We start from the raw sequence: 12333 nt of genomic DNA on the forward strand, positions 1-12333 counted from the left end.
GCAGACCTGGGGTCTTCCCTGGAGCAATGCTCCCAGGAGGGACAGGTGAGGTGGCCAAGATCCTCTGACCCCTGTGGTAACTTCTGAGAATAGGGCTGGTTAGGTCTACTTCCTGTGACAAGTGACACCCTGCTAGGGTTCTGGGTTCTGGGTACAGATTGTGCCTCCCTAAAGCCAGGGCCTTACCTGCACCATTCGCTCAAACATGTGTGCTAAAGGCAAATAGGAAATGTGCACATCCGCACAAGTGGGAGCCCACTGACTCTGTAAGAAAACAGAAGGAGCCCAGGCAAGGCCCGGTCAGTCAGGTGGGAGTCTTACCTGGATCACTCTCTCAAACATGTGAGCCAGAGGCAGGAAGGAGATGAGCACATCGTCCTGTCTCGGAAAGATCACTTTCTGCAGGTGATGGGCATGGGAGACAGAAAGGAAAGAAACACTGACAGGAAGACAACAAGAGTCATAAAACAATAAAGAGAAAATGGTCCTGGAGGGGGAGGGCAGTGGGGGGGAAGGGCACAGAGAGAGAGGTGAGATGAGAGAGGGGAAAAATGAGAGAGGAGAGGGAGGGAGAGAGAAAAGGCAAAGAAAAGAGGAGTGAGCGAAGGAGAGAGAAGGAGTGAGAGAGAGAGAAAGAGAAAAGGTGAAGAAGAGAAAGAGAGAGAGACAGGGACAGGGCAGCATGGGAAGCGGAGTGTTAGGTCACAGCGCCAATGCGTCTAGGTTATCTGCAGAAGCAAGGAGTCAAATGAAGCACATATAAACCAGCAGAGCCGAGCTCCGCAGGGAAGTCTCCTTTTGGGAAGGGCCTGTACCTCTCACTCCAGTCAGTCGGCGCCGGACAGCCTCTTCCCCCTCCCCACAGCTGCAGGATCTGCCCCGGGCCCCATGTCACCCGCCTCCCTGGGCCACCTGGGCAGCCATTCAGAGGTCTCGGCTTGTCAGCACTTTCTAGTCCTTCCAGAGAAAGGGGCCCAGAAAACCCTAGTCCAGTGATGGCGAACCTCTGACACGTGTGTCAGAGGTGACACGTGAACTCATTTTTTTGGTTGATTTTTCTTGTTAAATGGCATTTAAATATATAAAATAAATATCAAAAATATAAATCCTTGTTTTACTATGGTTGCAAATATCAAAAAATTTCTATATGTGACACGGCACCAGAGTTAAGTTAGGGTTTTTCAAAATGCTGACATGCCAAACTCAAAAGGTTCGCCATCACTGCAGATGGACACCAACTACGGCTGGGGTACACGCCCTGAACAAAGGAGGGGGCAAGGCCAAGCCCCAATCTGATGGTTGAGTCAGGCCTCACAAGCCACGGCCTGGAAACAGGGCCTTCAAGGGGAAGGCTGAGAGGGAGCCCTGCTGTGTCCCCTGAGCCCACGGCTCACAGATGGACTGACCTCAGGGACGGGGATGGGCGAGCGGGTCTGAGCTCAGGGATGAGCCTGCCTTCGGCTTTCGTTTGCTGCACTTGCCCTCTCTCTGTCCTTCTGCAGACACCTGGACAAGATCTGGGACCCTGGCTCATGGCTATTGGCTCCTGACTAGGGCTCTATCAAATAAATATCTGTTTGGGGAAATACTCTCCATACTGTCATCTGCTACGGTGTGGGTGGTGGTTTTTCTCCACGGAGGTGAAAAAGGCCTCACTTATATGAAAAGGTACATTCCTGGCTCCTGAAGGAAACTGTAGGACATTCGGATACTCACCACTTGTGGGAAAAAGGTCCTTCTTTCGTAGGCCATCAGGCCAAGATATCAAGCTTTTAAATTTTACCTTTTTAAGTACAGTCTTATAAACTAGCAGTCAATATTGTTTCTCAGACTCTAGTCCTTAAACACGAAATGACTGAATGAAACCCTGGCCTACTTGAACAACAGCTTATTAAAGACTAGAGGCCCGGTGCACGAACTGGTGCACGGGTAGGGTCCAGCCAGGTGCCCTGATGGGGGCAATAGAGGGGTGGGGCCAGCCGGGGGGAGGAGACTTGGGAGGTTGGCTGGCCAGCCCCACCCCCTGGTCGAACTCCCGGTCGAGGGGACAATTTGCATGTTAGCCTTTTATTATATAGGATTACTTTGTAAATAAAGGTACGTACATAACTAGAGGTAGAACAGTTTTTGAAGTTCAAAATGCAAAAACAGATTTATGTGTTTTTCCTTCTGGGATCTTAACACTCTTAGAAATCAATTGATTTCTAATGTATCAGGTGTGGATCATTTCAGTGTTGGGGGTTAAAAACATCTGTAAAAGTGGGGTTGCTCTAAAGAGAACAGAAACTCCTGCCTGTGAAAGGCAGCCCAGATAATATTAGGTAGAGGGGGTCGGGGGAGGGGGGAGAAAACAAACCCCCAAAACCTCTAAAGTTTGAGGATTTCCTCGAGACACCTGCATTAGTAAGTCTACTTTATTCACCTCTGTCACTTTCAGAAAGCCTGAGAAATCAGCCACCACGTTCCCATGGGTTAGCATTGCACCTTTTGGGTTCCCTGAAAAGAGAAAGCAAGAAGGCAAATTATTTGGAAGCTCAAGGGCCACTCCTGAAGAACAGCACCCAAGTCCGCAGTCCTAGACACCCAGCGCTGTCCACCCACGCCTCTGGCTTTCGTCCACAATGCCTTCATTGTGGGAGGCGTAGGCAGATGTATGCTGCTTCGGGGACCTTTATCCTGTACCTGAAGCCCACCTGGAGGCTCCCAGCAGCTTAGGCCCAGAAGGCAAGTGACACAGCGTCACAGGTGGGGTGCCTCAAGGGACTGGCCACTTGTGACCTGAGCCTCACCCTCCTGCCTCCCTCAGGGAGCACAGGCTCCTGGCCCCTGGTCTCCTCACATACTCCCAGCACCCTACGCTCCTCTCTGGGCCGGAGCAGATCTAGTCTCCAGAAACCTGCAGCAACTCTGCTGGCGGGAGACTTCCTTGCTGCATCGGTACCTGGAAGGCCCAGGCACGGACCAAGCTGGAAGCCAGAGGGCTGAAGCAGCCCTCTTGCCTGCTCCTGGGCAGGATGGGACATGGATGGCCGTGCTTTCTCGTGGCGTGACCTGTCACTACTGCTTGTGAGGAAGCCAGGGCTGACTCAGAGGACCAGAGGCCTGGTGGGGACCCAGGCCCAGCAGGCTGGGGAGGGGGGCTGACTTGGCCACCATGTCATGTCAGGGAGGACATAACACTGGTGTGCTGCTGGCAGGTCCGACTGGGCTCAAATCCCGGCCTGGCCTCTCACTGCCAACAAGCCGTCCTTACCTGGAAAATAGGGACAGTGACACCCACCTCAGAGGTCAGAGGACTTCTATGTGCTTTAAGGACTTGGTCCATGCACAAAAGATGTTAAACTAGAAGTTTCCACTGAGCCAGCAGATGCAATAGCTGTAAAACTCCAAGAGAGAGTGGCCAGGCCGTGTGCAGAATCCCCGTCCCCCGCAAAATATCAAATGAACCAATATGGTCTTTTGCAACCCTCACCAAGTGAGTAGAAATGAACAGCATTACACTGAATCAGCAATCATCCATGAAACAAAGAGCAAGTTTTAAACGTCTTTCTCAAACCATCTCCCGGCTTCCCCTTCTCACTTATTCACCCTCCCCACCTGCACGTGGTACGAGAAGGTAGGAGCCTTCACTAGCCAGGGAGGAGGAGGAGGAACACCCGACAGGAAGAGAGGAAGGGCGGGACACGCCTTCCTCACCAGGCCAGCAGCCAGCCCAGCCAGGAAGGGAGAGGTCGCAGGCAAGCGGACTGATTCATAGTTTGGAATACTTGTAATTCTGAATTAAGTCCCACCATGGCCGAGAAGAAAATCTTTCCAGAATGATTCCACCACCAAAACCACGAGCCACATGTCAGGTTCTGATCACATTTTCCATCTCTCCCACTGAGAGAACAACGTAGCTCCTGATGAAGCTGGGCGCTGGGACACTGGGCGTGGAAGGGAAGCCACACCCGGGCTGTGATGCCAAGGACATGTGTGGCTCATGTGCTCGACAGGGAGAAGACGACCAGAGGCACAGCACAGGCTAAGACCAACATCAAGGAAATCCAAGCGCGCAGCCAGGCAGGGTGACATCAGGCAAGAGACCTGCTCACTGCCCAGCTCTGTCCTGGCACCAGACACCCCACTGGAGTGGGAGGTGTGGCACTAATCACCACCTGTTCTCCAGTTCTGTATAGCCCCCCCCCCCCGCCCCACCTCGAATCCCCACCACATTGCAGACACAAAGCCTGGGCAGGACGGCTCAGCTTTCGATTGATCCCGTCGTCTGGGAAACCACTGGATGTGAGGCCTGTCATCTCCAGATGGGCAACAGCACATTTATGCACCGTAAGTTCTTTTCCAGATACGGGGCAGCATCTGTGGCAGAGTGACCTGTTAAGAGCCTGAGGGCAGTCTTGAATGGCAAGGGCCCAAAGCTAAAGGCCACAGCAGACCTGCTCCCTAACCCAGGCAGGGCAGAGGGACATGTCACCAAAATTTCATGTTGTGAAACTCATGACACAAAGCAACATAAGCCTGAAGGGCATTTCTGAATCCTGGGTTGGCTCTGGATGCCAGCTCCTGGTGAGCGAGTGCTGTGTTCCTTTTTCTCTAACAGGGCTGAGCAGTGTGTTGGAATTCTCAGACCCACTTGAGTTAATGGCAAAAAATCCATCTCGAGCCCTGGCCCATGTGGCTCACTTGGTTGAGCGTCGTCCCATGCACCAAAAGGTCGCTGGTTCCATTCCCTGTCAGGGCACATGCCCAGGTTGCAGGTTCCATCCCCAGTCCGGGAGCATACAGGAGGCAATCAAATGATGTTTCTCATGTCGATGTTTCTCCCTCTCTCTCCGAAATCAATAAAAAACATATTTTAAAAATCCATCTCGATTCAATAAAGTTATGTTGATCACAATGATCCATATGGGCAGGATGACTTAGCTCTGTATCTGCAGAAGGCATGGGGGGGCCCCAGTTCACTGCCCACCAAGAGCTATCAACAGGTGGGCCAGTCTTTGGGGTGGAGAAAGATGGTGAGAAACGTCTCGCCCATTTAGGGCATTGCAAGTAACTTCTCACGTCATCAGATGAGATGGAGGCAGCGATGGGAAGAACACTGGGCTGGGAGTTGGCAGAGCAGGGCACAGGTCCAATGCTTCCATTTGCTGGTGTGTCTGCTGGGACAGTCCCTTACCTGCTCATCTCACAGGCCGTGCTGAGGCGCCAGTGGCGCAGTGAGCGGGTGACCGGGGCACTGCAGACTGTGAAAGGCTGTGCCTGTGCGCATTCTGCCTCCCCCAGGAAGCTGTCGCTGTCTGTTCCCGCTGATGCTGACGCTGATACCTGTGCCCCTCTGTCAGCACCAGGCCCGCAGTGCATTCGTCTCCCTTGTCCTCTTCCTGACAGCCTTGACTGTGGCACCAGCTCCAGCCTGCAGAGCACCTGCACTCCCTTTTATACACCTTCCCATCTCCTACTTGGCACCTTTAAAGATCCTCAGCACAGATGAGCAACCAGGAACAATGGTGGCAGAGGGTTACATGACTGACTTATAGCCCCCCGGAAGTGGCTCTCAGACACCTCCCCACACACACTCCTTCCGCAGTCCCTGACACAAAGACCAGGAAGCGAAGGGTAAGAGCTGCTTCTCATAGAGGAATGATGTGACCCAGCAGCCCAGCCTCCTCTGGCTCCGGCCCCAGGAAGTGGCAAGCCCCATCCTGAACCTCCCAGCCCACACCTGCCCATCTGCATCCAGCCATCCTGTGCTGCCCCGTGCTGGGCCCGTGTGTGAGAAAGCACTGGGAGTAGCAGGAGGGACCCAACATCTAGAGCCAGGCACAGCACAAGGCTCAGCCCACTCCCGAGGGCACCGGAGACTTCTGCAGTCACCTGACCAGGCTGCCAGGGAAGGGTGCCGGTGGCCCTGGCTGGTGACCTGGGTGCTTCTGCTTACCTGTTGTGCCGCTTGTGAAACACACAATGGAGAGGTCACTGGGATTTGGGGGCTGCAGAGGTGAGAAGAGATGTGTGTTAAAGAGACCGGATGTGGTGGGCCAGGGACTAAGAGCCCTGGGCCCCTCCACCAGCCAGCCCCTCTGTGTACTGTGTGTCGGCACATCTGTGTGCCCGTGTCCTGCAGGCAGGCGAGTCCCCAGAAAAGGGGAAAAGAAGCTGGGGCATGGCCATCCACCTGGCCCACAACCACACGCCCGGTCCTGCTGCCTTGAGTCTGGGGTGAAATCTAGATGGAATGGGGCTGCAGTGGCCACATCTAAGCCTCAACTAAAGATCTGACCTTTCTAGTGGATAAGACCCAGTTCCCTCCTTCCTTCCTACTTTCTCCCCAGTGGCTGCGGTTAGGCTTGAGAATGGAACGTGTCGTCCAGGGAACTAAGCTGCCCACTGCGTCACCAAGACTGCTCTGCATCAGGCCCTTGCCCTGGCACTGGGCACGGAGTCCTGGGCTCACTGGGAAGAGCCCACTACAACTGCTTACACATAGAGGATGGCTTCCCAGAGAAGGTGACATAAGTAGAGATTGAAAGACAAGCAAGATCTTTCCAGATGAAGGGAGGGTGAGGAACTAGCCCAAACAGGCAGAGGCACGAGAGGCCGGGGGGCTGTTCTTAGAGCAGTTCCCTACGGTTGGGGCACGATGGCTTCGAGGTGGGCAAACGCGGGGTTGCTGATCTGACCTGTCTACTGAGCCCTGCGCACAGGCCCCACACACCATCCTGCTCAACCAAGACCTGCTGGCAGGTGAGCTCACCACAGGAACGTGAAGATTCTGTTGGCCGCACTCCTAGAGGAGGAAAATACTGATTTTAAGTGCTCAGAAGTTGTCATTGATAATAAAATAAATAAATAAATAAACTGCACAGTATGCCTTGCTCCTGCACCAAGCCCTTGAGTTCAGGATTCTCTGCCTAGACGAGGCCCATTTCACCACCTCAGTGGCCTCTCCTCAGATACACATCCAGGCTTAGGCTACCCCCCCCCCGACACACACACACACACATTACAGATGGGGCCTGAGGCCCAGGGAGAGGCCAGGCGCTGTGCACATGCACAGTGGGACAGACAGCTTGAGGTGCCCATGGTACATCTGGACACATGCTCAGGACAGAGTGGCTGGGTGGCCTGGGCTTCCAGATTAGTCAGGCCTAGAGGGGTGGACAGGGGTTGCCAGCACAGGTGTGGCCCCTAAGCCATGGAGGGTGCAAGTATACAGACATAGGTACAGCTAGGAGCAGGGAGAAAGGAGCGGAACTGGAGGGCCCAGGGGCCTAGATCCCATAGGGCAGAATTGGGGCCAGCTGCTACTGCGCAGGGCCTGAGGCCCTGGAGGCCAGGATTTCCTGTGTTACTCCAGCAGGCACCAGCTGCCACCAACCTGATATCTTTGGGGAGGCCACGCACAGAAAAACCGATTCTGCTGGTTGCTAGGGGTCTGGGACACATTTCAAGAACCTCTCCCTGACTCCTAGACCTCAGGTCTACAGTCTTCAGGCTCAGGCAGACGATGGCTGTGGCTAGCTGGAAATGGGGAGGCTGACACCACCACTCCCCTGGTGTGCCTGTGTCATTAACTGTGCCAGCCACTGAGCCCAGAGGATGCCTGTGGGCACTGACCCCACCAACCACCACCAGCCCCGTGCAGCCTGCTCCGTCTCAACCCTCCCGTGGCCTGACCGCCCATGGCATCTACCCGAGGGGCAGATAATCGGCAACTCTGGCTTGGTGGCCAAATGAAGGACCCAGCGGCCTAGATCCCATAGGGCAGAATTGGGCTCAGCGGCTACTGCGCAGGGCCTGAGGGGAGTGGGGAGGCCTACGCTGGCCCAGCAAACAGCTCAGACAGAAGCAGCCCTCACCTCCACAGCCTGCATGGACTTAATGACCACTCCGCACCCCTGCCCTCTGTCTTTCAGAGCTTCCTCAAACGGGTCCATGAGGATGATCATCTTGAGTCCTGGAATTGTCTTCTTCTCCACGTGCTCCAGCAGGAGCTGGGCCTTCTGAGGTTTGTCCACTATCACGGTGCTGATGTCAGCTGCAGGGACCATCCAAGAGAGTCAGGCTGTGACTGAGGGCCGGCAGCACATGCCGGGCACCAGAACCAGGGGCGATGGGTGCCACAGCTGGTGTGTAAGCAGGCAAGACAGGCCCTCTGTCTTATGTGCATGGAGGCTGGCTGGAGCCAAGGGCAGCAGGCCACGGCACCTCCTGGAGCCGTTTCCAAGCAGCCCTTTGCTGCTGGCTCAGCCCCTATCATGCCGGGTCAGCTTGAGATATTTACCACCACCAGCGTCTGCCCGAAGCTGCAGTGACCCACAGAGGCGGGCAGCCCATGTGGGGGCTGGTGCAGAGGCTCCTTCTTGGCAGCTAGGCCCTGAGGAAGGAGCCTGGTGGTGAAGTCTAACTGGGGGCAGCTGGACTCGGGAAGCCACTCAGGGGCCAAGGTGGAAGCCCCTGGTGCTCTCTGAGAGTAGAAGCAAAACGCTTCTGATTAGTGTTAGACAATTGGCATAACCTGAGAGGCTGTGGCCAGGGGCTGGATGCCAGCGGCAGGGAGGGGCAGTGGTGGGCTCACCTGTGTTGATGATGTAGCGGATAGCCCCAGGGCCCAGGGTATCATAGAGCGGGACCACCACCATAGAATACGTGTAGCAGGCAAGCTCTGCGATGATCCACTGTGGAGACAGGTGGGTCGGGGGTGGGAGAACACAGAGCAGATAGGAGGGCTGTACTGCCCTGAAACCCTGGCAACCAGGGTCCTTGCTCTAGATCCTGCGATGAGAGGGCTCTTTTCTGGGCCTCTGCATGTGGCAAGGAATCCGAGAGGCCAATGGGTTGTGCCTGCTCACGCACAGCCTTCTAGACCATGCTTGCTCTAGGGAATTCTGGGACCCAAACAACCCCATGCCAATTTCCAGGGCTGGCATGGGCTTCTTCCCCAGGTTCTTCCTGTCCCCTGGCTCAGGGAGCAGCTGTGTGTTGGACTGGGTGGGGTGCGGATGAGCTTGCTGGGATGTCCATCCCTGATTAGGGATAAAGCCACGGGAGCAGGAGGGTGTGCCCTACAAACAGTGGGAGCAGGGCCCAACCCCCTACTCCATTGATACTTTTAAAACCAGTCAAGGTCGATACTCACCTCTGGTCTATTTTGTGCAAAAACACCAATAAACTGATCTGTACATGCTTTACAATTGTGCTGGAGAAGTCCGGACCCTAGAAATTCAGCCCTGTCGGCCACCTGCACACGGATGTGGGGAAGAGATGAGAAAGCAAGGAGTCTTCAGCAGGGGAGGGAGACCCCCAGGGAGGACTCCTACAGGTTGAGAGACCTCCCCAACTCCCCACGCAGGTGACTGGCAGCCATGTGAGCTGCTGCCAGGAGCTTGGCAGACAGGCCAGGCAAGGAAAATACGACCTTCTGAGACCCAGCAGGGTGCCTGCAAGCCCCTCAAGTGCCAGGCCTGCGAGGGCAGACAGAGTGGAGCCTGTCCTCTATCACTCACCTCCTGGTAGGACAGCCACTGATAAGGCTGCTTGGGCTTCCTGAAGCCAAGACACGGTCCATTCCCTGCAGAGAGAGAAACAGGCCTGTGCAAAGGAGGAGGGTAGGGTGGAGGTGCCAGCAAACACCCAAATGGACACCCCATAGTGTGGGGTGGTCCATGGGCCAAATGAACTCCCCCCCACAGCTGCCTATCTGACCTGCTGAACCCCCAGAAGGCCTAAAGTACACAAGCATGGCATCACCCTGGGGATTAGGGAGGTGCAGGAATGGGGGCTGGCACAGGGCTGGTTCTCACCAGGACCTGTGTGATGCAGCCCCAGAGAACAGGAGACCTGGGGCCACTGGGCAGAGGTGGCCGTTTGCCTCTCTGCAACCACCTCCCTTCGGCTCATACCCTGAGTCATCCAGACATCTCAGAGGCTTGGGTTCAGAATCATGCCCAGCCAGTGGCCTGGCGGCTCAAGGCTCCCCAGGGGCTGCCAATGGAAGATACAGAGTATGGGCTAAGCGACCGCCTCAGGTCAGTTAGTCCCGGGGCTGGAACAAAGCTGAGGTCAACCCTTTGGCCACATAATGCAGCTACTTCTCTGATTGGATGGGCAGAGGGCCAAGAGTGGCTTCTCTTCTCTGAACCTGGGCACCGTTCATCTGCCATGCCCCTGGCACCATGCTGGCTCACCCCCCACCTGCCGCAGCTCCTCCACACCCCAATGGTCCCTCTCACCTGAGATGGTAAGCCCACGACGGAACACCTGGTACATGGTCCTGGCATCATCGTAGTAGTGGGTGAGCAGCTGAGGGCCATCCCCAATCACGGATCGCCGGGCCCCACCACTGCCCTACAAGCCAAGCACAGGCCAGAGAAGCTGGCTGAGGCAGGCAGAGGCTTGAGGAGAGGGCACCAGCATGCACCAGTCAGTACACAGCTTGGATACACACCCAGTTGGGGCTGGGACATGCTGTGTGCATTCATATACACTTGGACTGTATACACACAACCTACATACAAGTTCACGTACACATGGCTTGTACACACTTGACCTGTATGCACCCACACACAAACACAGGCTCATGCATACAGGTCCAGTACACATCTCTCTCTCTCTCTCTCTCTCTCTCTCTCTCTCTCTCTCTCTCTCTCTCACACACACACACACACACACACACACACACACACACACACAGAATCCACACACCAGGTCAGCATATACAAATGTCCAGAATTTCATTGGCTGCTCATACCACCTATGTTCCATTCATAAATGGAGCAGAGAGTGTTGGCTAGAGTTAGACAATCCCTGACTTCATGATCAAACCTGCCCAGGTATCCCCCTCAGCCCATCCATCACCTGCTGCTGCTATTCCCCTAGGTTAAGAATCGTTTGAACGCCATCTGTCATTCACATAACAGTGAATTTTCTGAGGACTAGCTGAAGGTACTTTCCCAGGAACAGAGAGGCCTAGGAGGCTGTGGAGAGCACAGAGCAGTGAGGTCCTGGGAGAGGAGCTGGCCTCTCCTGCCTCCTCCCCTGCCACCCTGCCACCCTCCTCAGACTCCCCAAACCCAGAACTCTCCAGTACCACAGCTCCATCTCTTCTCTGAGCACAATTTGGGCTCCATTGGGCTGGCCCATGGCCCGCCATCTCTTGAAATATCAGGTCTCAGGAAAAATGTGTGTGAGAGCCATAAAACAGCCAAACTCAAAACCACAGGCAGCTCTCAACTGTTTTGTAATGGAAAGTTCTGCTTGGTCGGTGTCTGCTTCCTGAGCCCCAGGCCCACCAATGAGGGAAGCTGGGGACAAATGCCATCAGACCTGGACAGCAATCAGGGTGACAAAAAGGACAGAGCAAGAGAGCATGCCAGGGACAGAAGAGGTTCAGGTGTGTGTGTCAGGGAACGGCTGCTGAGCTGGGTTTTGAAGGAGGCATAGGAGGCAGAATGAGGAGCAGGAAATGGTAGTCTTGCCAGAGCAAGAGCAAGTGCAAATGCAAATGCAGGGGGCAGGAGACACAAGTGCATTTGGGAAATGGTGGGCAATTCATGGAGCTCCAAGTGATAAATGGAGGCCAGAGAGACTGCAGATCAAGGCAAGGAGTCTGGCCTTTGGGTTGAGGGCAATGTGGAACCAGGGGAGGATTCTAAGGTGGGGTGAGTGACACGATCCAAATTATGTTTCTCACTCTGTAGCACACAGTAAATGCTACCAGGCCCTATATGATCTGGGCCCGCCTTACCTCATTTCCTACTTTCTCCTCTGCCTACTCCACTGCACCCACTCTGGCTTTCTGTGCTCCTGGGTGAGAGGCAAGGGAGGGCTGTCTTCCAGGAAGGGTGGCCTTCCACACACTGTGCCCATGTGGGCCCCCCACACTGAGCCAGGGCCACTCCCCATCCAGACCCCATCCAGCTCACTGTCACCTCCAGCCCAGACACCCCACTTGCCTCCTCACACCTGCCTCTGCCACAGTTACCCTTCCACGGCACAAACTGTCCCTACTACTGAAGACCCAAAATAAGTCCATGCTGCCCCCCCTCCCAGGTCCCTGCCCAGTTCATGTGACTTTGGCCTTGTTGGCCTGTCCAGGTGAGTTGTCATTCTAAACTTACCCAAAACAACTTGTTTTAGTGCTTTCTCTGTATCATCTCAGCCAATCCCTACCACAGCCTCAGGAAGCAGTGCTACTTTTTATTACTCACTTGAATATGTGGAGGAAACTGAGGCTGAGAGAATTAAACACACTGCAAGACCATATGGTTAGTGAGAGGTACAGTCAGCCTTCAACCCCAAAGTCACCAAGGCCATTCCTTGTCACCACTCTGC

At 54.9% G+C, this 12333-nt stretch overlaps 1 protein-coding gene across 1 annotated transcript in view; it reads right to left on the reverse strand.

Annotated features, from left to right (window-relative positions):
• The window catches only part of ACSL6 (acyl-CoA synthetase long chain family member 6), a 33441-nt gene that overhangs the window by 19806 nt on the left and 1302 nt on the right, over positions 1-12333 (reverse strand). Inside the window, exons 2-10 of the mRNA XM_023763757.1 lie at positions 10233-10347; positions 9507-9571; positions 9140-9241; positions 8579-8678; positions 7860-8038; positions 6755-6787; positions 5939-5990; positions 2423-2496; positions 322-399 (exon numbers count right to left, since the gene is read on the reverse strand). Of these exons, the coding sequence (XP_023619525.1) occupies positions 322-399; positions 2423-2496; positions 5939-5990; positions 6755-6787; positions 7860-8038; positions 8579-8678; positions 9140-9241; positions 9507-9571; positions 10233-10347 (798 nt within the window). The remainder of the gene's footprint in view (positions 1-321; positions 400-2422; positions 2497-5938; positions 5991-6754; positions 6788-7859; positions 8039-8578; positions 8679-9139; positions 9242-9506; positions 9572-10232; positions 10348-12333) is intronic.

The sequence above is a fragment of the Myotis lucifugus genome, unplaced genomic scaffold, assembly GCF_000147115.1.
Source record: "Myotis lucifugus unplaced genomic scaffold, Myoluc2.0 scaffold_300, whole genome shotgun sequence".
In the NCBI taxonomy this organism is placed as follows: domain Eukaryota; kingdom Metazoa; phylum Chordata; class Mammalia; order Chiroptera; family Vespertilionidae; genus Myotis; species Myotis lucifugus.